Genomic DNA, 24,797 nt, shown 5'->3' with positions numbered 1-24,797 from the left:
TAAATATAGAAAAAATTTAAATAAAGCTTTATAGTAACACCCCTGGGGGCTCAGAGGGTAAAGAATCTTCCTGCTACAGGAGACTCAGGTTTGATACCTCAATCAGGAAGATCCCTTGGAGGAGGGCATGGCAACCCACTCCAGTATTCTTCCCTGGAGAATCCCCATGGACAGTGGAGCCTGGTGGGCTACAGTCCATGGGGTTGCAAAGAGTCAGATATGACTGAGCAGCTACCACTAATAAAACATAATAAGCACAGCCATGGGAAGGTCCCCCACCATGATTTACAGTGAAAGACTCCACAGAGTCCATGAGTCTCACCTCAGGACAGGGCGCGGCTGACCTTCTGCAGAGCAGAGTCAGGCCCTTTTGGCAGCTTCCAAATGTTCAGATACAGATACTACCATCCAACACCGACACTACCATCATCAACTACCGATACTCCCATCACTTCCTATCTACACAATGGTTAAAAGTCACTCCTATATTTGCCTCAATTCCTGATAATAGATTGAGGTTGACAGCTTGACATTCTGTTGGATGAGTGCCATGGGACAGGGCAGTGTGTGCAGCTGTGTGTCCCCAGGGTGGTCCGGTCCCACTGCTGTCTCGCCCACCAGGGTGGGGAGTCCTGCTTCACCGGGAACAGCCGCTCCCTCTAACACCCAGCCCACCCGCCAGAGTCACAGTCACGACAGGACACCGGGCCCTGGAGGACGAGTCTCAGTTGCCACTGGTGTTTTGCTCCCAGTCACTCTCTTCGGAGGAAGAAGACACCTGGAGGTCATCGTAGAGGACGCTCCGGGGCCCGGGGACAGCATGTCTCTCGGGCTCCTGGTCGACGGACGGGCTCTGAGCAGGAGGGGCTGGCCGCTCTGCAGGCCACGGAGACGGGGCCGCCGTGTACCGGCAGCTCCAGCAGCCTTCGCCTTCTCTCAGGAAGAGCATCCTGAGAGGCTGGGCCGGGACGCCGACGATGGACAGGGGGTGGGCTGCGGAGGCGGCGCGCACGCTCCTGGAAGGAGATCTGTCCGCTGGAGGCTGGAGGTCCAAGCGTTGCCCCTGGACAGGTGTCTCCCTGGATACATGGGCGGCCACTCTCGGTCCACGTCCAGCTGTGCTGGGTGGAGGAGGGAGATTCAGGAAGGCCCCCAGATCTGCTGTCGGAGTGCTCTGCTGGGGGGTCTGGACGGGGCTGAGTCTAGGTTTCTTTGGGGGGTTCACACATGTCAGGGTGGGGGTCTGTGCATATCTCTTGCCTGGAGCCTCGATGCGGCCCTTGGAGGCCGGGGCCATATTTCTGCCGATGAGAGGCACTGCGGGGAGGCTGGATTTCACATCATCTCTCCTCGTTGGTGACCCTCTTGTGTGATCTGGATGCTGGAGGGATTTCCTCTTGGATGTGTGGATAAGCAGCGGCATGTTTGGGTGCTGTAAGAGAAGACCACACAGAGAGGCCAGGTGTGAGAATCTTCTCTCCATCCAGTAAAACACCTCACAGGCATTAATTTATATGATAAGATCCTCAACATCAGGTTTGCTCATAAAAAAAGAAAATTACAGTATGACCTTGATACATTTATGGATCAAATAGGTAAATGGAAATGTTATAAAAATATATCTTGTTAAGTTAGGGGAAACAAGCTTTTGGTACACACTCTTCTTAGGACTGTACACAGCTTGGTGTTTTGCAGGCAGTATGATGGCAAAATGAGTTTTCATGGTCATGGAGGATGAATCACAATTCACAGATTCCTGTTTTAACTTCTACTATGGAAGCTTCTACTATGGAAGTGATAAAATCACTTCCATGTCCCTGCCAGCTTTTTCTTGCCAGACATGCAAGTAAGAATGCAAAGTCAAAGACAGCAAGAAAAATGGCATCTGAAAAATAAATGATGACTTTGGTCAGGAAAGAACATGACTGGTTTCCTCCCACAGACAGGACTGAGGCCAGTGGATTAAAGAGGGGGCCCAGCAGAGACTGACCCTCAGGCAGAGGCTGGGCTCCGGCTCCTCCTTCCAGCTCTGCAGCTGCCGACTGCGGGGCCTCCTGGGAAATCGCTGCAGGAGCTTCCTCTGCTGCTCCTCTTTCCTGCAACACAAACATGTCAAGTGTCAGAAACCCAGTGTCCTTGCCACAGTTGGGGCCAACGGAGCTGTGGCCCAGCCCCTTTTCTAGTTTGGGAGTGACACCGGACCTGAACCCTTCTGCCTTTGTGCAGACACCCCATGTCCTTCCCCGACTCCAGAGACCCCTCCAGCGTCTCCCAGGAAGTCCTGTCTCTTCATCTCTATGGCTTCGGGGCCAGTCAGCTGCAAAGTTGTGTGTGTTTCCCACTCTCCTTAGTGACTTCGGGGCCTAGTGTGAGCCCCCGAGTGTGGCCTCTGAGGACATGGCTCCTGTCTCTTTCCCCAGTTCCCCTGTCCTTTCTAGAGATGGCTCAGCACAGTGTCAACAAGGAGAGGAACCATCTCCGGATTGCAGCCCAGACCTTGGGTCCCACCTCCCCGCCGCTCACCTCTGCCTTTCCTCCTCCTCTCTCTCAGCCGTGTTAGGAGTCCCTGGGGTCGGTGGGTCCTGCAGCTTCCACGCCAGGTTCTCCTTACCAAATCTGGACCCCAAGGGCAGGGGGACCAGCGCCCCTTGCCAGCGCTTCATGGGGCACCTGAGGCTCCTTGCTGTGTGCCCAAAGGCTCCACAGTCCTTACACTTCACCTGTGGGTGGAGGAGAACCAGGTCAGTGAGTCATCAGAAGCCACAGGCAGGAGGCCAAAGGGAATGCAAGGACAGATGGAGAGCGTTGCATGCTGGTTCTGGAGAAAGGACGCGGTCCCTCAGGTGCCGGGATAGTTACAATATTGTGGTCCCCAAAGCCCTCATCAGGAGCATCAGAGGAAGAGGGGCTGGCAGTCTAAGGTGAACAGTAAGAGCCCCATTGAAAGATCTGGATGAAGCCAGGGCAGACATAACCCTGAGGAGCCCAGATGGTTCCTCCCAGGCTCTGAGTGGCCCGATCTGCTGGGGAGGGAGGTCGAGCCAGCTATCTTTGGATGCGAATGCACTAGTGAGTTATGAACCCAGAATATTCCAGGTCTAAACCCTGTCTCTGCAGTCCATGCCACCCACAGATTCCCTGTGGGTCCAAGCCTCCACTCACCATGGAGTCTTTCTCCTGTGGTGGGGGAGCCATCTGCCTCCCAGGTCCCGGGTTTTGCTTCCTCACTTTCTGGTCTTGAAAGAGTTGGCAGGCTTTCAGCCATCCATAATGACCAGCCATCTTCCACACCTACTGGAGGTTCTCCTGAATCTTAATTTTTGGATCACCTATGTGAAAAGAAAAAAAAAACAAACTGTCAAATTGATGCAGAGACACAGAGACATCCCTGCCCTATAGACCCTAAATGGGGATCATGACATTGGGACCAGGTTTCTGACAATTTGACTTCTCCTGCCCAGATCTTTCTCTTCACAGAAAGTGAAGAAGAACTAAAGAGCCTCTTGATGAAAGTTGAAGAAAAGAGTGAAAAAGTTGGCTTAAAACATAACATTCAGAAAACTAAGATCATGGTAAGTGGATAGGGGAACAGTGACAGACTTTATTTTCAGGGTTCTAAAATCACTGCAGATGGTGACTGCAGCCATGAAAGGAAAAGACGCTTGTTCCTTGGAAGAAAAGCTATGACCAATTTAGACAGCATATTAAAAAGCAGAGTCATTACTTTGCTGACAAAGGTCCATCTAGTCAAGGCTATGGTTTTTCCAGTAGTCATGTATGGATGTGAGAGTTGGACTGTAAACAAAGGCAAATGCCGAAGGATTCATGCTTTTGAACTGTGGTGTTGGAGAAGACTCTTGAGAGTCCCTTGGACTGCAAGGAGATCCCACTAGTCCATCCTAAAGGAACTCAGTCCTGAATATTCACTGGAAGGACTGATGCTGAAGCTGAAACTCCAATACTTTGGGCACTGATGTGAAGAACTGACGCACTTGAAAAGATCCTGATGCTGGGAAGGATTGAAGCCGGGAGGAGAAGGGGATGACAGAGGATGAGATGGTTGATGGCATCACCAACTCGATGGACATGAGTTTGAGTAAGCTCCCGGAGTTGGTGATGGACAGGGAAGCCTGCCGTGCTGCAGTCCATGGGGTCGCAAAGAATCATACATGACTGAGTGACTGAACTGAACTGAAGGAGGAAGCTTCAGGGGAGAAGGCAGGATAGTAACTGTGGTCAAATGTGTAGCAGCAGTGAGAGAGGAAAATCTGGGTGGTGAGCATGAATAAGGCTCAAAAAGCTGAAATGTGATCATGTACAAAAGGGCAGAGTCGCTGCAGTCAGCGTGATGCGAGGTAACCAGCAGGAGCTTTCCCGCCAGAAGAATAAGAAAAGGCAGAGCAGCTTGGTTAAGGGAAAGCACTGAGCCGCTGGGGCGATTGTCCCCCAAGCAGAGGGACACGCAGATCATGCAGCAGAAGCTGAAAAAGGCAAAAGGGAAGGAGGAAGCCAAGTAGCTTTGGGGCTTCGTATGCAACCCTCTTGCCCTTGGCCTGTGCACCTGAAGCCAGTGCCCCCACGCTGGGGTTTCCTGCCACAGGGCTCCCGGGGCCAGGACCGATGGCGTTCCCTTTGCCCTGAGTCTGCAACGGGTCCCTTTTGTGCTTCCTTCCCCTCAGGTAGCCTCTCTCCCTTTTCAGCCACTCCCAGAGGGTGAGGGGGTTATCCTTTCCTAGTCTTTTCTATTCCTGTGGGGTTCACCCCAAAGTTTTAAAATTAGCTTTGTAAATGCAAAAAAAAAAAAGTACAAATGAAACGTCTAATATTAACATCAATGTTTACTCAATTTAAAAAATAAAATTATAAATTTAAAGACACCTTACCCTATTGCCAGGCCAAACCACTACATAAGTTTACTATGGACTTTTTTTCTGAGCGATATGCTGAACACCAGCTTTAAAAAGCCAACCATTCTAAAATCCAGCTGTGCTCCTCCTCTCTGTAGGAGTTGATCAGAGAGGTGGGGGAGGATGCCCTCACTGAGGGAGATGCAGCTTTGATGGTGGCTGAGGACCAGTCAAGAAGGAATGTCCCCTTCCCAGCTGACCTGAGGCTGCTTCCAAGGTCGCATGAGCTTGTCGAGACTTTCTTAGCAAAGTGACACCATCTATTCCCTTTGGTCTAACCACATCTGAAGACATGTGAAGAGATAGAAATAATTCACAATTTCACTCATGTGTGGAATACAAAAGACAAACAAAAGAAAACAAGGAAATAGAATTTTAAAGAAGACAACATGGACATGATAGCAAATACAAAGATACACAGACCTGAGTAAAGGGAATCAGAAGAGGAGCCTCAAACAAAATGGGGCAGCAAATACTAACAGAGGAAAACTGCAGATTTTGGTGCTGAGAAGGTGTGTGATTCACAGAAGCTGAAATGTATGGCGATGCACCTAAAACTTCACTAAAATTATAATGGGATAATACCAAAACTTAAAACAAGTAAAATAAAATTCAAAAGAAATTACAGAATCGATCCGCAGCTGCCTAAAGCCGCATCACTACGTGATGTTACTCTTGTCCCATTTCCCTGAGGGACTAGCCAAACACCAATTTTAAACCACACAACCTGAAATTCAGCTGTGAGCCTCTAGTCTGTCAGCAGATGCTCAGAATCATGAGTTCTGGACACTCGAGCTGAGGAGATGCAGCTTCCAAGGTGGCTGAGGAGGGTCAGAGGGGAAATTTCCCCTTCCCGATGACTTGATACTCCCCTAAGGTCACATGACCTTGATGAGGTTTTTCTTTCCTTTTTTTTTTTTTGATGAGGTTTTCTTAACCAGTCAACGTTATGTAGGCTACAGTCCAGGGGGTCACAAGGAGTCAGACACAGCTGAGCGACTGAACAGCAAAACTCACCCTGTATCTCTCAGTGTCTTGAAGACCCATTTAGAAAAGGGAAATATCTTGTGAATTCACTTCGATATGGAACACTAAACACAAATTTCAAAAGCAAATAAGTCAAAACAAAAAGAAAGGAAAGCAAATGACACAAAAGTGAACATTCTCACAGAGCAGAGCAGGGTGTGTCAGAGGATAGTGGCAAGGGGACGGCTGAGGAGTGAAACGGGTCCACAGGATGGTCACAAAAACACCCAAGTTGTTGGTGCTCACCAATTTTATAATCTACTGGAATTGAAATATATTTTTGTACATGTAAAACTTATCTAACATTTTCACTGAATGATACCCAACAAAAATAATTAAATTAAAAAATTAAAATATTCATGCTCATGGCCTAGATTACATTGGTACCTATTTTGTCTACTGTCCCATTTCTCTGATGGACAAACTGAACATCAAATTTAAATCAACCTGAACCGTAGTCACATGCCTCTTACCTGTCAGTAGATGCCCAGAATGCTGGGTGCTGGGCACTCTGCACCTTTGAAGATGACCGAAGAGGGCCAGTGGGGTAACTTCCCCTTCCTGCTGCCTTTGATTCATCCCCAAGGTTACCTGACCTTGATGAGGTTTTCCTAATCCAATCAAGGTTATATATCACCTTTGATCTAATAATGTCTTGTAGACACCTTTAGAAAACAGAAATACCTGATGAATTGATTCATATATGGAACACTAAATACATGGAAAAAGAACAAATAAGTAAAAAAAAAATATTAAGACAGCAAATGACTTGCAAATAAACACATATTCCCAGAACAGAGCCGTGGATGTCAGAGGGCACCAGCAGGGGGATGGCTGATGAGTGAAATAGGTCCACAGGATGGTAAAAGTGAAAAACATTGAAGTTTTTGGTGCAGGTCAATTTTATGGTATACTGAAATTGAAATATATTTTATATAAATAAAACATATAATATTGTAACCAAATGAATGATACTCTAGAAAAATAATTAAGGGCTTCCATGATGGCTCAGACAGTAAAGCGTCTGTCTGCAATGCGGGAGACCCGGGTTCGATCCCTGGGTCGGGAAGATCCCCTGGAAAAGGAAATGACAACCCACTCCAGTACTCTTGCCTGGAAAATTCCATGAGCAGAAAAATAATTACATGAAAAATTATCCATGCCTCAGTGCATAAAGCCACCTGTGTACATATTTTGTCTATGTCTTGTTTCTCTGAGGGATACACTGAACACCAAATAAAACCAAACAACCTGAAATCCAGCTGGGTACCTCCCATCTGTCAGTAGATGCTCAGAATGGTGGGAGCTGGACACCGTCCACTGGAGGACATGCAGCCTCAGAGGTAGCTAAGGGTCTGTGGTGGAATTTCCCTTTCTTAGCTGACTTGTTACTTCTCCAAGATATGTGACCTTGTTAAGATTTTCCTGACTAATCCAAGTCATATATCAACTTTGTTCCCTCTGTGTCTGAAGACAGATTAAGAGAAGAGAAACACCTATTGACTCTACTCATGTGTGAAGTAGGAAGAAACCAAGAAACAAAGAGAAAACAAGTGAAAAAAAAATCAAGTAACTAAACAAATGACACAAGAACACATACACAGATACACGGAACTGAGTGGTGGATGCAGAGGGGAATTGGCAGGTGGGAGGGCCCAAGGGTAACACAGTCACGGAGAGTAAAGGAGGGAAGATAACGTGCTGGTGCTAAGCAGGTGTACAGTATGCAGGAGCTGAAATCCACTTGTAAACGTAAAACTCATCTAATATTATAACTGAATGATAGCTCAGTATAAGATAGAGATGAAATAAAAAACAAATTAAAGAATCTTTACTCCATTGTCTAAAGCCAGAACACTACATATTTTGACTGCTGTCGTATTTCTCTGGAGGTTTAGCTAACACCACATTTATTTCAAACCAACCTGAAATCCAGCTGCACTCCTCCTATCTGTAACTAGAATTGCAGAAAAATGGGTGCTGGGCAAACTCCACTGGATGAGATAAAGCTTTCAAGGAGGCTGAGGAAGTGTCCATGTGTAAAGTTGTCTTTGCAAACTGACCTTCATACTGCTCCAAGGTCACATGACCTTGTTGAGCCATTTGTACCCACGGAATGATACGTGTCACAATAGACAGACAATAGAATTGGTTGCTCATCACCTTCACCCAGGACTTGTTTTCCCATCTTGACCGCCCCCAGAATTCCTTGTGGAAATTTTGAAAACCAGTGATGGAGTTTCTCTGGTAGGTCAGTGGATAAGAATCCTCCCGCCAAGGTGGGAGACACAGGTTTGATCCCTGCTCTGGGAAGATCTCACGAACAACTAAACCCCTGTGCCCACTGTTGAGCCTATGCCCACTGTTGAGCCTGTGCCCTAGAGCCCCAGGAGCACCAACTACTGAGTCCAGGAGCCCTAGAGCCCAAGCTCTGCAGCAAGAGAAGCCACTGCCATGAGAAGCCCACACAGTGCAATTAGAAGTTCCTGTTTGCCACAAGTGGAGAAAAAGCCCTCCCAGTGATGAAAACCCAGCAGAGCCAAAATTAAATAAAATTTTTTTAATTAAAAAAAAGTCATTATGGATCAGTACCATCCTTGTGAGTGTTTCTGTGAGTGGACTCAGGCCTTGGTTGGGGAATTGTGCTGCTTTGGCAGGAACACACATCATCTGAGTGGATATCCGGGAGGACTCTCCCTGGAGATATGGGTTCAATATGGATGTGTCAAAGGATAACTTTCCAAGTCCTGCAGACAAGAGGGGAGATTCGCCCTGTGACATTTTATTTGGAAAAAGACATTGTGCTAATTATTTTAAAAACATGCTCGTGTGATGACTGATAGTTTTAGGCATTTTATATTCTTGCAGATTTATTTCATGAGTTTATGTGGTGGTAACAAGGCTGGGTTCCTGTTTAGTTAGACGGCTGGGTCCAAAATTCAGGAATCAGCTGAGTAAGATAGAGAGTACAATCATGGAAGGAACTCTTCATCCACTTGGCTCAGTTCAGAGGTTTGGGGACAAAATAACAAAGAGATTTCTGAGGTCTGGAAGGGCAGAGCTGTCTGTCTCTTGAGCCCCAGGTGGTTTCCATCTGCAGACAGGTTGTGTGTGCCAGTGTGCTAAGTCGCTTAAGTTGTCTCCGACTCTTTATGACCCCATGGACTGTAGCCCGCTAGGTTCCTTTGTTTGTGGGATTTTCCAGACAAGAATACTGAAATGGGTTGCCATGCCCTCCTCCAGGGGATCTTCCCGACCCAGGGATGGAACCTGAGTCTCTTATGTCTCCTGCATTGGCAGTCAGGTTCTTTACCACTAGCGCCACCTGCCTGCAGACATAGGTTGAGCGGCTCAAATAATGTAGGACCAGATGTCTCTGAGACTCCCCCCAGGACCTTGCCTGAGCAGGATCATGGCATTTTGGAAACCTGGCCAGTGGAGCTGAAGATCAGGGCTGTGTCACCCCCAGGGCCTGAAGGGGTGGATGGAGTTGGGGGCCGTTGGAATGAGTGGAGCTGAGTTGTGAGGAAAGAGCAGTGGAGAAAGGGGAGACTCAGTGAGCGGGGGTGTGTCTCTGCCCACTTTTCCAGAGTGCAGACCTGCGTCCCTGTGTTTACAGGGGCCCAAAGAAACCAGACAGCAACACTGAGCTCCTGTAGCCATGGACTTTATTGCTTGAATATTAACAACTATTATTCTATACACACATTTTAATTTCTTACACAACTCTACATTCCACGTTGCTAGGTCTCTTCATTCTCCATTTTATGCCACATTTTCATGGAAAGGTATTTCCCTGAATCATAATCTGCCTGATTGTGTGTTTGTTGTTATGGTTGTTGTGGTCTAGTCGCTAAGTTGTGAACTCATGGATCATAGACCCCCAGGTTTTTTTGTCCATGGGGTTCTCTAGGCAAGAATACTGGAGTGGGTTGCCATTTCTTTCTCCAGGGGAACCTTCCAGACCAGGGATTGAATCCATCTCTTGCACTGCAGGTGGATTCTTCACCACTCGGCCACCTGGGAGGCCTGATTGTGTGTTACAGGTTTCTTTTGCAGGCTCCCCTTCCTACACAGGGTCATTTTTGCTGATATGAAATCTATCTGTAGCTCCACTGTGACTTTAGGATTGCTGCATCCTTAGTGTGATAATCTTGTGTTGACTGAGAAGTAAGTCCCCAAAGACTTCCCTTCTTCCTTCACAACACCGAGGGCGTGTCATACAGACTGAGCATGTGTGGAGCAGAGTGGTTGATCTATGGAGAAAGAATTTCTCAGAACCTTCCATGAAATCACTTTGCTAGGATAAATTATTTAGAAGTATGCCCTGGTATTGCTCAACATACTTTAGTATTTCTCAAGAGTCTTCATCTTTGCTCTTGTTTTAGTGTTTATTTTTTTCATTGAGTTTCTTGAGCACATCAAGCCTGGGGCTCCGCTGAATGTTAACAGTGATTACAATCCTACTGTTTTCCTTCATGGAGTTGGCTCATGTTGAACAATTAATTATGAAAGAACTAGGGGTTGCTTGTCCTCTGCTCATGACCTCTAGGTACTCAGGGGCTTCAGAGTTGGGAACTGTTGCTGAAAACACCCATATTATATTTAGAGGGAGTTCTGCTAAGTTACCTGAGGTCAGGCCAGTGACTAAAGGCTTTGCCACAGAGAGAGCGCACATGTGGACCTAAGTCCACAGGTGATTCCTGTCTGGACCGGGGAGTGTGATGCCTGAAGGAGCCTCCATATTGATTATAGACAGTTACTTTAGTGAGTGTGAACTTGGTGAGTTTAAATGTTAATGCTATGGCTGCTGTTCCTCTCACATTCCTCATGTGTGGAATGTGGAAGGAACAGCGTGTCACCTCAGGTGAGAAAGTCTACTGAGGGCCTTCCTGCTTTGCTCTCTGGTGCTGGGTTCCCTCGTGTCGTCTAAGGGAAGAGCAGTGACTAAAGCATTTCCCACAGAGCTGACACTCATAGGGTTGCTCACCCGTGTGTGTTCTCTCATGCCTTCTCAGGTTTGCATATTGACTGAAGGCATTCCCACACCGCTGACATTTATAGGGTTTCTCTCCTGTGTGGGTCCTTTTGTGCCGAGTCAATTCAGAACTCTGACTGAAGGCCTTCCCACACACAAGACACACGTGAGGTTTCTCTCCAGTGTGGATTCTCTTGTGCTGACTAAGGCCAGAGTTTTGGCTAAATGTTTTCCCACACTGGTGACATTCATACTGCTTTTCTTTGGGGTGGATTTTCTCGTGTTTTCTAAGGTAAGAGATTTGATTAAAATTTTTCTCACACAGACGACATTTGTAGGGCTTCTCTCCTGTGTGAGTTTTCTCGTGTTGTTTCAGGTAGGACCTTTGACTAAACAGTTTGCCACACACATGACATTTAAATGGTTTCTCTCCAGTGTGGACCCGATTGTGGTTTCTAAGGTCAGAACTTTGAAAAAAGCCACTTCCACAGAGACCGCATTTGTATGGTTTCTCTCCAGTGTGAATCGTCTTGTGTTGTTTGAGGCTAAAGCAATCGCTAAATACTTTCCTACACAGAGGACATTCACACAACTTGCCTCTACTGTGAATGTGACCCTGTGCGTTAAGGGATGACCCTTGACTAAGTGATTTTCCACACTGTTTGCTGACATTACGTTTCCTTCTTAAGTGAATTGATGAATGTTGAGGGGAATATCTAGAAGGAACTTCATCTCTCAAATCCGTGCATCCAGCAGAATCCCCTTGCGGGTGAGAAACCTGTTTGGATAAAGGAGATATGAGGCTGTTACTCGTTTGCCCATGTCCAGGCAGACACTCATTTGTCTACATGTTCACCCTAGAACATCAGCTCATAATAGTCTCTGGTTAAAAGGTCTCCAGTGTTAGTTGCAAACACATGTTGTGTTATTCCCCTGCAAGCACGAACATTCTCTTTTATAGTTTCCCAATCCAAGATATCAGATTAATTTTGAAGATTTCAGTGTGTTCTAGAGACTAGGAGATGAAAAATGTTTGTGCAACTTATCTTTTTCTCCCTTACATTATGGTTTTGAGCTCATGTTAACTTCTTAACCAATTTCAGAGTATCCAAAAATTTGCTCAGGAAGAGCTCAGTCTCAACTTACAGGCAATTGAGCTCAATTACCAACTTATCTCACTGCAGGTCTTTCATTTGGATGACTGGGGTTCCCACCCATGAAACTCACCATTGCCATGGTAGGGGATGTGTGCTTCCTGTAGACACTTTGCATGAACATCATTTCTTGTTGTCTAAGGGGTCTTTCGCTGCCTAAAGAAATGTGAAAAGTATAGATTTTAGAGTGGCAATAGGGAAATAAAATGTAGACAAACACAAAGGTCCATGTGAGTATATTTCAAAAATTGGTACTTGGAGAAACTGTGTATATAACAAAGAAATACTCAATATAGTAGAAATACTTTAAAAGTCATATCTATTAGAAAAAAGCCCAGGCTTAAAATATAAAAACATAATACGGTGAAGAGATATTGGGTCAGAAAATGGTAGACAAAACTTTAAGTGGCAGGATGAGGACAGGAATCACTATGCGAAAGCTGAAGTGTGGTATAGTCCACAAGCACCTTTTTCCCTAAAGGGGAGAAAATATCAGGAATATGAATTGTGATGATAGGGGCCCAGAATGATAACAACTCGAGGAATATGCCCCAGTGTCCTCACTTCCACTTTGGAATATATCCCTGCCTTTATCAGACTTTCATCTGGTGTCTCCAAGGACTTAACACACCAGCTGAAACTGTTCTGCCCCGAAGCCCAGGCCCTTGACGCTCACCTGGACTCTGACCTTGGAGGCCTCCTGCTGCTTCAGTCCACAGCTCTTTTCCTTGTTCCAGCTGGGAAATCACCTCTGATTCGCTGATCTGATAGCCTGTTTGATTAAAAAAAAGAAAGATGTGGGTTTTGAGTCTGGCTAATCAGTCTTTGCTGTGCTCAAAACAGGAGTAAGGTACTGGGGAAAATAAAAGAGACAACTGAAGGTCAGTGCAGGTAACAACATCCTGAACAGGCAGAACAGTGAAGGTCCTTCATCAGACCAGGAGGAAACCCAGAGCAGCAGCAAGAACAGTGAAGCTGTCTAGGGACTGATGCCCATGCACCAGTTCAGAGAGAGGCCACAGAATCCTCATTCTTTTCCAAATGGGAAAGATTAAAAGATTCTACAGTGGGCTGAATATTTCTGTCAAACAGGATCCAGTAGTGATTCACCTTACAGGAAGAATTGAAATTATGTCATATACAGGACTTTGCTCTCAGCCTTCATGGAGTGATTGGAACAGAAGAATTAGTTTAAAATATTTGATCCTTTTATTTATGCATTAAAATGTCCATTGAATCCCCAGTCCTGTTCTGAACGTTGAGACTAAGTATCAATGAAGATATGAAACCTGGCCAAGGTGACCTTTCAGTGTGGTAATGAAAAGTGCCATGAAAAGGAATGTCTTCCTTTAAGTAATTATGAGGACTATCAGAGAATCAGGAAGCAGCTGGAGTGGGACACAGGGAAGCTGTTCTAAATGCTTGTTCAGTGAGTGAATGAACAGAATGGACACAGGTGCAGGCACATCCCTGTTGACAGACTCACCTACAGAGACCAGGTGGGAGACAGTTTCCAGCATCACATTTCTAAACAGGTTTTTCTGGGACTTGTCTAGCAGGCTCCACTCTTCCTGGGTGAAGTTGACGGCTACATCTTCAAACATCACCGGTTCCTAAAATGTCAGGGATATTCTGGTTTAGACAGAACAACCCTACCACTGTCCAGAGTGGGCAGCTGAGCTGAGGAAGGATGGGGACTGGGTGCAGCTTCAGGAGAAAGCATCACTACTCACCAGGGGCTCCATCCTTAAGCCCAGTCACTGGGAGCCTTTCTCGGGATCTCACTCACAGCCGATCAAGCACTAGGCAGGCCAACCTGAGGATGGAGAAGAAGCCATGAGAAATTACTCCTGTGCTTCCAGACCCACCTGACTTCAAGCCCCCAACCTTCACCTGGGTGGAGCCCCAGACCAGCACTTGGAAACCAGTGGTGCATCCAGGGAATACTGTGCAGCTTCTCTCCCAGATCCCATGTAAGGAGCTAGAGCTGTGGTAGCTAACACACAAAGTCAAAGTTCAGAGAGTCTGCAAATAAGAATGTGCTAAGCGTTGACTTTGTGTTCATCAGCCCGTGACACCCAGAATTACTCAGTGTCCTCCCTGATTCCAGCCCTCGGGGACCCTGACTCTTGCCAGAGTGGATGGTGGTTTACTGCTGTAGGTAAACACTCTGGAAGCCCCCAGATCATCTCCTGCCTTATGCGCCCACAGTGCTTCTCCAACAGCCCTGGCTGCTGCTGCTGCTGCTGCTAAGTCGCTTTAGTTGAGTCCGACTCTGTGCGACCCCATAGACAGCAGCCCACTAGGCTCCTCTGTCCCTGGGACTCTCCAGGCAAGAATACTGGAGTGGGTTGCCATTTCCTTCTTCAATGCATGAAAGTGAAAAGTGAAAGTGAAGTCACTCAGTCGTGCCCAACTCTTAGCGACCCCATGGACTGGAGCGTACAAGGCTCCTCCGTCCATTGGATTTTCCAGGCAAGAGTACTGGAGTAGGGTGCTATTGTCTTCTCCGAAGAGTCCTGGCAGTCCTCTGGAAACACACTGCCTTCCAGCTCCCCTCAGCCTTGAGGTTAGTTCTGTCCTCCATGGATGTGGATATCGATTACCCTAGGACCTCTTTTAGGATGGAGTTAGACTGAGGACTTCTTCCATTTGGAGGAATCACAGCACCCACCCTGCCAGCCCGTCCTTAACGTCCCCACACCAGAAAGTAGCAGGAGTCCAGGAGTCACAGTGTTACTGTCAGACTGTCTCAATCCTCCTGCTCGAGGATGGTCAGAAATATGGAGGTTTAGAAGGAAATTGCTTCACTTACCAATTTACAATGGACACCCAGAGGTTCCAAAGTCTTTAGTATGTGACAGGGTTACACTAGAGGAAGGAGCAGCTGTCATTTAATTTTGCTCAGTCTGTGTCTTGTGTTACCCTAAACACCTTTAGGGTAACAAAGATCACCCAGATTTTACCTGTAATACAGACTCTAACATTAACAATCAGAAGCAGCTCCTTGTTACGTGTCTCTTCATGATTATTGCCCAGTCTGGGGGGAACCTCTCTGTATATCCAGTCGATCCCCTCATCATATCTCATTTATCTTGAAACAGAAACCTTCCTGAATATATTTGCTCTCCGGTTTCTGCTCTCCAGTTCTCCTTTCACCATCAAAGTGAAAACCTAAGCATCATTTCCTATCAGAAATGAAGTCCTGGATCCATGCCTCTGCTTACTGTGGAGAGGAATCAAGTGCCCAGGACAATAAACAAACCCCAAAATCCACTCAAGAAAAAGTGATTGGATTAGTGATTAGATTATCTGAAACTGGTGAAACCCAAGTTGGGAGGGATTGTCCAGGAAAACCAATCAAGACTGGGCATAGATTGCCTTTGGTTTAGACTTCAATTTCTGCGTGAAGTGAAATGCTCTTTTTTATTCTTAAACTTCTTCTTCTATTGATAATAGGAATATGTAAATTCCTATGATATCCAGGGAAACCCCAGGCATATGCGAAAGGGCATTCCTACTATAGAAAGAAGACAGAACCTCAGCAACCCTGGCGATGTCCTGCTTAGAGGTCATAGGAATCAAAGGAGGTTAATATTAAATATTTGGAAGAATTAAAATAAATATTTTAAAATATTTATTTTATATTGAGATAATTATTTTCACACAAAAATCCATCTCAAGACACATAAGAAATAAAACGAAGACAATCACTTGATGAAATCCATAAAAGAAACTTCAGTGAGGCAGAAAATGAAGCATTTAAAAACAAATTCGTGAGGAGGAGCCAAGATGGCAGAGGAGTAGGACGGGGAGAACACTTTCTCCCCCACAAATTCATCAAAAGAGCATTTAAACGTCGAGTAAATTCCACAACACAACTTCTGAATGCTGGCAGAGGACATCAGGCACCCAGAAAAGCAGCCCAACTCTTCGAAAGGAGGTAGGAAAAAATATAAAAGACAAAAAAAGAGACAAAAGAGGGAGGGACGGAGTTCCGTCCCGGGAAGGGAGTCTTAAAAAGAGAGAAGTTTCCAAACACCAGGAAACCCTCTCACTGCCGAATCTGTGCCGAGCTTTGGAAGCACAGAGGGCAACATAAAAGGGAGGGGAAAAAAAAATAAACAATTAAAAATCGCGGATTGTGAGCCCTACGGGAACTCCCCCAGCAGAGAAGCAGCGCAGACGCCTGCACACGGCATTAGCAAGCGGGGGCTGGGCAGGGAAGTGCGACGCGGGCTGTGTCCCTTAGAGTAAGAATTGGGCTGAATGTCCTGAGCGCGATCTGAGCGAAATAATTTGGGCTAGCAAACCAGACTGTGGGATATCTACCACGCGAAAAGCCAGCCCTAACCTAAGACACCGCCAGGCCCGCGCACAGAACAAAGGACTGAACAGAGATAGCCGGCTGCAGACCTTCCCCCTCCGGTGACAAGCAGCCAGAGCCGGAAGGGGGCAATCGCAGCCCCAGAGAGACACTATCTATAAAACTGTAAGCAGGCTTCTTTGCTAACTAAAACTTCTTGGGGGTCTGGATGGTCAACATCTGCCTGAGAAGGTGCGCCGGTTTTACACCCAGATAACCAAGTGGCGGGGAGGCGATAAGTCGCAGCATTGGCGCCCGCCAAACACCTCATCACCTGAGCTGCTCGGATCTGGGAAGAACACAAAACGCAGGCCCAACCGAGCCTGCGCCTCTGAGGACTACCCGAGTGCCTGAACCTGAGTGGCTTGGACCTGGGAGCTCAGCCCAGGGCCGGCCTCTGATTGTTCCCGGCGGAACAACCTAGAGCCCGAGCAGTGTGGGCAGGGAGGCTACACGCGCCCTGAGCGGGGGCAGACCCAGTGTGGCTGAGGCACTGCGAGCGCACGCCAGTGTTATCTGTTTGCAGCATCCCTCCCTCCCTCCCCACAGCGCGGCTGAACAAGTGAGCCTAAATTAAAAAAAAAAAAAAAAAAAAAAAAAAATAGTGTCCTCAACCATCCCCTTTGTGTCAGGGCGGGAACCAGACACTGAAGAGACCAGCAAACAGAAGAAACTATAACAGAGGGAAATGCCTTGGAAGCTACAGGCCATAGATTAAAACCCTGTGGTTACTACGGATTACATAGGAAGGGGCCTATAGATCTTGAGAAATATAAGTCGGACTAAGGAACTGCCAAAAATGAACTGAACCCACAATACTCACAACAAAACCAGAGAAAGACCTAGATATATTTTTACTATTTTTACGATCAATATTTCTTTCTTTTTTTTTTAATTAAAAAAAAATTTTTTTAAGTCCTCTATTGTCCTTTAATTTTCACTTTTATAACTATTACTTTGCAAAAAAAAAAAAAAAAGACCCTATTTTTTTTTCTTCTTCAGCAAACTTCATATATATATTTTATAATTTTTTGACCGTGGTTTTTTTGCTTTTTCTTTTTTCTTTTTCTTCTTTTCTTTAACATTGTATTTTTGAAATTCCAAACTCTACTCTAGATTTTTAATTTTAGCCTTTTGATATATGTTATCAATTTTGTACCTATAGTTTTTTTCATAATTTCTGTGACTTTTTTTTTCCTCTGTTTCTTTCTCTTCTTCTTTTATATAACATCGTATATCTGCAATTCCAAACTCTACTCAAGATTTTTAATTTATGCTTTTTGGTATTTGATATCAATTTTGTACCTGTATTTTCTTTATAATTTTTGCGACATTGTTTTTGTTGGTTTGTTTGTTTTCTCTCTTTATTTTTCTTCTTCTTCTTCTTCTTTTTTTTTTTTTAACGTTGTATTTTTGAAATTCCAAACTCTACTCTAGATTTTTAATTTTTGCTTTTTGGTATTAGTTATCAACTTTGTACCTGTAGTTTCTTTATTACTTTCACGACCTTGTTTGTTTTTCTTTGTTAGTTTTTTCTCTCTTTCTTTTCCTCCTTCTTTTCATTAACATCGCATTTTTGAAATTCCAAACTCTACTCTAGATTTCTAATTTTTGTTTTTATGTATTTGTTACCAATTTTGTACCTTTAAGAACCCAATCTTCAGGACCCATTTTTCACTAGTGTACGAGATTACTGGCTTGACTGCTCTCTCTCCCTTTGGACTCTCCATTTTCTCCACCAGGTCACCTGTATCTCCTCCCTAACCCCTCTCTACTCTACCCAACTCTGTGAATTTCTGTGTGTTCCAGACGGTGGAGAACACTTAAGGAACTGATTACTGGCTGGATCTGTCTCCCTCCTTTTCATTTCCCCCTTTTATCCTTCTGGCCACCTCTGTCTCCTGCCTCCTTCTTCTCTTCCCTGTATAACTCCGTGAACATCTCTGAGCGGTCCAGTTGTGGAGTGCACATAAGGAAGTGACTACTGGCTAGCCCACTCTCTCCACTATTGATTCCACCTCATCTCATTTGGGTCACCTCTAACTCCCTCCTCCCTCTTCTCTTCTCCATATAACGCTGTGAACCTCTCTGAGTGACCCTCACAGTAGAGAAACTTTTCATCTTTAACGTAGATGTTTTATCAGCGGTGCTGTATAGAAGGAGAAGTTTTGAAACTACTGTAAAATTAAGGCCGATAACTGGAAGTAGGAGGCTTAAGTCCAAACCCTGACTCCAGGGATCTCCTGACTCCAAGGAACATTAATTGACAGGAGCTCATCAAACGCCTCCATACCGACACTGAAACCAAGCACCACACAAGGGCCAACAAGTTCCAGGGCAAGACATACCAAGCAAATTCTCCAGCAACAAAGGAACACAGCCCTGAGCTTCAAGATACAGGCTGCCCAAAGTCACCCCAAAACCATAGACATCTCATAACTCATTACTGGACATTTCATTACACTCCAGAGAGAAGAAATACAGCTCCATCCACCAGAACATCGACACAAGCTTCCCTAACCAGGAAACCTTGACAAGCCACCTGTACAAACCCACACACAGCGAGGAAACGCCACAATAAAGAGAACTCCACAAACTGCCAGAATACAGAAAGGACACCCCAAACTCAGCAATTTAAACAAGATGAAGAGACAGAGGAATACCCAGCAGATAAATGAACGGGATAAATGCCCACCAAACCAAACAAAAGAGGAAGAGATAGGGAATCTACCTGATAAAGAATTCCGAATAATGATAGTGAAATTGATCCAAAATCTTGAAATTAAAATGGAATCACAGATAAATAGCCTGGAGGCAAGGATTGAGAAGATGCAAGAAAGGTTTAACAAGGACTTAGAAGAAATAAAAAAGAGTCAATATATAATGAATAATGCAATAAGTGAAATTAAAAACACTCTGGAGGCAACAAATAGTAGAATAACAGAGGCAGAAGATAGGATTAGTGAATTAGAAGATAGAATGATAGAAATAAATGAATCAGAGAGGATAAAAGAAAAACGAATTAAAAGAAATGAGGACAATCTCAGAGACCTCCAGGACAATATTAAACGCTACAACATTCGAATCATAGGGATCCCAGAAGAAGAAGACAAAAAGAAAGACCATGAGAAAATACTTGAGGAGATAATAGTTGAAAACTTCCCTAAAATGGGGAAGGAAATAATCACCCAAGTCCAAGAAACCCAGAGAGTCCCAAACAGGATAAACCCAAGGCGAAACACCCCAAGACACATAGTAATCAAATTAACAAAGATCAAACACAAAGAACAAATATTAAAAGCAGCAAGGGAAAAACAACAAATAACACACAAGGGAATTCCCATAAGGATAACAGCTGATCTTTCAATAGAAACTCTTCAAGCCAGGAGGGAATGGCAAGACATACTTAAAATGATGAAAGAAAATAACCTACAGCCCAGATTATTGTACCCAGCAAGGATCTCATTCAAGTATGAAGGAGAAATCAAAAGCTTTTCAGACAAGCAAAAGCTGAGAGAATTCTGCACCACCAAACCAGCTCTCCAACAGATACTAAAGGATATTCTCTAGACAGGAAACACAAAAATGGTGTATAAATTCGAACCCAAAACAATAAAGTAAATGACAATGGGGTCATACTTATCAGTAATTACCTTAAACGTAAATGGGTTGAATGCCCCAACCAAAAGACAAAGACTGGCTGAATGGATACAAAAACAAGACCCCTGCATATGTTGTCTACAAGAGACCCACCTCAAAACAGGGGACACATACAGACTGAAAGTGAAGGGCTGGAAAAAGATTTTCCATACAAATAGGGACCAAAAGAAAGCAGGAGTAGCAATACTCATATCAGATAAAATAGACTTTAAAACAAAGACTGTGAAAAGAGACAAAGATGGTCACTACATAATGATCAAAGGATCAATCCAAGAAGAAGATATAACAATTATAAATATATATGCACCCAACACGGGAGCACCGCAGTATGTAAGACAAATGCTAACAAGTATGAAAGAAGAAATTAACAATAACACAATAATAGTGGGAGACTTTAATACCCCACTCACACCTATGGATAGATCAACTAAACAGAAAATTAACAAGGAAACACAAACTTTAAATGATACAATAGACCAGTTAGACCTAATTGATATCTATAGGACATTTCATCCCAAAACAATGAATTTCACCTTCTTCTCAAGCGCACATGGAACCTTCTCCAGGATAGATCACATCCTGGGCCATAAAGCTAGCCTTGGTAAATTCAAAAAAATAGAAATCATTCCAAGCATCTTTTCTGACCACAATGCAGTAAGATTAGATCTCAATTACAGGAGAAAAACTATTAAAAAATCCAACATATGGAGGCTGAACAACACGCTGCTGAATAACCAACAAATCACAGAAGAAATCAAAAAAGAAATCAAAATTTGCATAGAAACAAATGAAAATGAAAACACAACAACCCAAAACCTGTGGGACACGGTAAAAGCAGTCCTAAGGGGAAAGTTCATAGCAATACAGGCACACCTCAAGAAACAAGAAAAAAGTCAAATAAATAACCTAACTCTACACCTAAAGCAACTAGAAAAGGAAGAAATGAAGAACCCCAGGGTTAGTAGAAGGAAAGAAATCTTAAAAATTAGAGCAGAAATAAATGCAAAAGAAACAAAAGAGACCATAGCAAAAATCAACAAAACCAAAAGCTGGTTCTTTGAAAGGATAAATAAAATTGACAAAGCATTAGCCAGACTCATCAAGAAACAAAGGGAGAAAAATCAAATCAATAAAATTAGAAATGAAAATGGAGAGATCACAACAGACAACACAGAAATACAAAGGATCATAAGAGAGTACTATCAACAATTATATGCCAATAAAAAGGACAACGAGGAAGAAATGGACAAATTCTTAGAAAAGTACAACTTTCCAAAACTCGATCAGGAAGAAATAGAAAAGCTTAACAGACCCATCACAAGCACGGAGATTGAAACTGTAATAAAAAATCTTCCAGCAAACAAAAGCCCAGGTCCAGACGGCTTCACAGCTGAATTCTACCAAAAATTTAGAGAAGAGCTAACACCTATCCTGCTCAAACTCTTCCAGAAAATTGCAGAGGATGGTAAACTTCCAAACTCATTCTATGAGGCCACCATCACCCTAATACCAAAACCTGACAAAGATCCCACAAAAAAAGAAAACTACAGGCCAATATCACTGATGAACATAGATGCAAAAATCCTTAACAAAATTCTAGCAATCAGAATCCAACAACACATTAAAAAGATCATACACCATGACCAAGTGGGCTTTATCCCAGGGATGCAAGGATTCTTCAATATCCGCAAATCAATCAATGTAATACACCACATTAACAAATTGAAAAATAAAAACCATATGATTATCTCAATAGAAGCAGAGAAAACTTTTGACAAAATTCAACATCCATTTATGATAAAAACTCTCCAGAAAGCAGGAATAGAAGGAACATACCTCAACATAATAAAAGCTATATATGACAAACCCACAGCAAACATTATCCTCAATGGTGAAAAATTGAAAGCATTTCCTCTAAAGTCAGGAACAAGACAAGGGTGCCCACTTTCACCATTACTATTCAACATAGTTTTGGAAGTTTTGGCCACAGCAATCAGAACAGAAAAAGAAATAAAAGGAATCCAAATTGGAAAAGAAGAAGTAAAGCTCTCACTGTTTGCAGATGACATGATCCTCTACATAGAAAACCCTAAAGACTCCACCAGAAAATTACTAGAACTAATCAATGACTATAGTAAAGTTGCAGGATATAAAATCAACACACAGAAATCCCTTGCATTCCTATACACTAATAATGAGCAAACAGAAAAAGAAATTAAGGAAACAATTCCATTCACCATTGCAATGGAAAGAATAAAATACTTAGGAATATATCTACCTAAAGAATCTAAAAACCTATATATAGAAAACTATAAAACACTGGTGAAAGAAATCAAAGAGGACACTAACAGATGGAGAAATATACCATGTTCATGGATTGGAAGAATCAATGTAGTGAAAATGAGTATACTACCCAAAGCAATCTATAGATTCAATGCAATCCCTATCAAGCTACCAACAGCATTCTTCACAGAGCTAGAACAAATAATTTCACAATTTGTATGGAAAAACAAAAAACCTCGAATAGCCAAAGCGATCTTGAGAAAGAAGAATGGAACTGGAGGAATCAACCTACCTGACTTCAGGCTCTACTACAAAGCCACAGTTATCAAGACAGTAAGGTACTGGCACAAAGACAGAAATATAGATCAATGGAACAAAATAGAAAGCCCAGAGATAAATCCACGCACATATGGACACCTTATCTTCGACAAAGGAGGCAAGAATATACAATGGATTAAAGACAATCTCTTTAACAAGTGGTGCTGGGAACTCTGGTCAACCACTTGTAAAAGAATGAAACTAGAACACTTTCTAACACCATACACAAAAATAAACTCAAAATGGATTAAAGATCTCAACGTAAGACCAGAAACTATAAAACTCCTAGAGGAGAACATAGGCAAAACACTCTCTGACATACATCACAGCAGGATCCTCTATGACCCACCTCCCAGAATATTGGAAATAAAAGCAAAAATAAACAAATGGGACCTAATTAACCTTAAAAGCTTCTGTACATCAAAGGAAACTATTAGCAAGGTGAAAAGACAGCCTTCAGAATGGGAGAAGATAATAGCAAATGAAGCAACTGACAAACAACTAATCTCGCGAATATACAAGCAACTCCTACAGCTCAACTCCAGAAAAATAAATGACCCAATCAAAAAATGGGCCAAAGAACTAAATAGACATTTCTCCAAAGAAGACATACAGATGGCTAACAAACACATGAAAAGATGCTCAACATCACTCATTATCAGAGAAATGCAAATCAAAACCACTATGAGGTACCATTTCACACCAGTCAGAATGGCTGCGATCCAAAAGTCTACAAGTAATAAATGCTGGAGAGGGTGTGGAGAAAAGGGAACCCTCTTACACTGTTGGTGGGAATGCAAACTAGTACAACCACTATGGAGAACAGTGTGGAGATTCCTTAAAAAACTGGAAATAGACCTGCCTTATGATCCAGCAATCCCACTGCTGGGCATACACACTGAGAAAACCAGAAGGGAAAGAGACACGTGTACCCCAATGTTCATCGCAGCACTGTTTATAATAGCCAGGACATGGAAGCAACCTAGATGTCCATCAGCAGATGAATGGATAAGAAAGCTGTGGTACATATACACAATGGAGTATTATTCAGCCATTAAAAAGAATACATTTGAATCAGTTCTAATGAGGTGGATGAAACTGGAGCCTATTATACAGAGTGAAGTAAGCCAGAAAGAAAAACACCAATACAGTATACTAACGCATATATATGGAATTTAGAAAGATGGTAACAATAACCCTGTGTACGAGACAGCAAAAGAGACACTGATGTATAGAACAGTCTTATGCAGTCTGTGGGAGAGGGAGAGGGTGGGAAGATTTGGGAGAATGGCATTGAAACATGAAAAATATCATGTATGAAATGAGTTGCCAGTCCAGGTTCGATGCACGAAACTGGATGCTTGGGGCTGGTGCACTGGGACGACCCAGAGGGATGGAATGGGGAGGGAGGAGGGAGGAGGGTTCAGGATGGGGAACACATGTATACCTGTGGCGGATTCATTTTGATATTTGGCAAATCTAATACAGTTATGTAAAGTTTAAAAATAAAATAAAATTAAAAAAAAAAAAAATAAAAACAAATTCGTAAAAGCATAGTTGTAGATCAATGGTCAGCAGAACCTTTCAAGATGAAGGACATGCTCTGTATCTGTATTGTGTGAACAGAAAGGGCCACACACAGAATACCTGAAATCTGGCTGGCACTACCAAGGATGTGAAGTTTAGCTGTTTAACTGCATTAATTTAACTGCATTACTGTACTGGAGATCACAAAATCTTAGTTTAGGTATATAAAATAGATTCAAGACAAGAATGTTGGAGTTGAAAAAAATCATGAACAGTCAAAGTTTGGAAATGAGAGTGGCAAGGAAAATGTTGACACAGTATGATTCAGAGACCATAAGAGGCTGCTTTGACTCCAGTGTCTAGAAAGAGATAAGACTTACAACATTTAAGGGAATGAAACACTCCTATCTCAGTTTGGAGGACTCACCAAAACCCCAAATTGGAGGAGCCGGTGAAGCCAAGTGGATTCTGAGGACTCCACAGCAAGCAGCTGATTTCTCTTTCTTCAAGGTCCCAAACAGTCCAGCTTCTTCTCTGAACAAATGGATCCCTCTGTCTGACTTTCTTTTATACCTGAA

At 43.6% G+C, this 24,797-nt stretch overlaps 3 protein-coding genes and 1 pseudogene across 7 annotated transcripts; 1 reads left to right on the top strand and 3 right to left on the bottom strand.

The window, feature by feature from the left end:
- Positions 1 to 113: 113 nt before the first annotated feature.
- On the bottom strand, positions 114 to 2,303 carry LOC123332580 (putative protein FAM90A12P). Its single transcript, XM_044938884.1, has 2 exons — positions 1,991 to 2,303; positions 114 to 1,432 (listed from the first exon to the last, which is right to left on the bottom strand). Exon 2 carries the CDS (start codon positions 1,421 to 1,423, stop codon positions 725 to 727), a length of 699 nt encoding a protein of 232 aa, XP_044794819.1. The 5' UTR covers positions 1,424 to 1,432; positions 1,991 to 2,303; the 3' UTR covers positions 114 to 724.
- A 204-nt stretch (positions 2,304 to 2,507) lies between these two features.
- On the bottom strand, positions 2,508 to 3,545 carry LOC102413746 (putative protein FAM90A8P). The gene is made up of 2 exons (XM_006050687.3): positions 3,163 to 3,545; positions 2,508 to 2,720 (listed from the first exon to the last, which is right to left on the bottom strand). The coding sequence occupies exons 1-2, from the start codon at positions 3,280 to 3,282 to the stop codon at positions 2,520 to 2,522; spliced, it is 321 nt and encodes a 106-aa protein (XP_006050749.3). The 5' UTR covers positions 3,283 to 3,545; the 3' UTR covers positions 2,508 to 2,519.
- A 569-nt stretch (positions 3,546 to 4,114) lies between these two features.
- Positions 4,115 to 6,921, top strand: LOC112583750 (annotated as a pseudogene).
- A 2,663-nt stretch (positions 6,922 to 9,584) lies between these two features.
- LOC123332568 (zinc finger protein 596-like) lies at positions 9,585 to 24,797 on the bottom strand. 5 transcript variants are annotated; one of them, XM_044938796.1, is made up of 6 exons: positions 24,647 to 24,797; positions 13,799 to 13,881; positions 13,552 to 13,678; positions 12,742 to 12,837; positions 12,139 to 12,221; positions 9,585 to 11,689 (listed from the first exon to the last, which is right to left on the bottom strand). In XM_044938796.1, exons 2-6 carry the CDS (start codon positions 13,808 to 13,810, stop codon positions 10,811 to 10,813), a joined length of 1,197 nt encoding a protein of 398 aa, XP_044794731.1. In that variant the 5' UTR covers positions 13,811 to 13,881; positions 24,647 to 24,797; the 3' UTR covers positions 9,585 to 10,810. The 5 variants fall into 5 exon arrangements, with proteins under 5 accessions (XP_044794731.1, XP_044794741.1, XP_044794739.1 ...); XM_044938806.1 differs by lacking the exon at positions 24,647 to 24,797 and adding an exon at positions 15,032 to 15,837; XM_044938804.1 differs by lacking the exon at positions 24,647 to 24,797 and adding an exon at positions 14,881 to 15,011.

Source organism: Bubalus bubalis, chromosome 1, assembly GCF_019923935.1.
Source record: "Bubalus bubalis isolate 160015118507 breed Murrah chromosome 1, NDDB_SH_1, whole genome shotgun sequence".
In the NCBI taxonomy this organism is placed as follows: Eukaryota; Metazoa; Chordata; class Mammalia; order Artiodactyla; family Bovidae; genus Bubalus; species Bubalus bubalis.
This window is presented reverse-complemented; position numbering and strand designations above follow the sequence as displayed.

Coding starts and splice junctions, on each gene's coding strand:
- LOC123332580 (XM_044938884.1), bottom strand. CDS start 1,423: ATGCCGCTGCTTATCCACACATCCAAGAGGAAATCCCTCCAGCATCCA.
- LOC102413746 (XM_006050687.3), bottom strand. CDS start 3,282: ATGGCTGGTCATTATGGATGGCTGAAAGCCTGCCAACTCTTTCAAGAC. Junction 2,721..3,162: donor CACAGGAGAAAGACTCCATG/GTGAGTGGAGGC, acceptor CTCCACCCACAG/GTGAAGTGTAAGGACTGTGG.
- LOC123332568 (XM_044938796.1), bottom strand. Junction 12,222..12,741: donor CCTCCAAGGTCAGAGTCCAG/GTGAGCGTCAAG, acceptor ACATTTCTTTAG/GCAGCGAAAGACCCCTTAGA. Junction 11,690..12,138: donor CATCCCCTACCATGGCAATG/GTGAGTTTCATG, acceptor TTATCCAAACAG/GTTTCTCACCCGCAAGGGGA.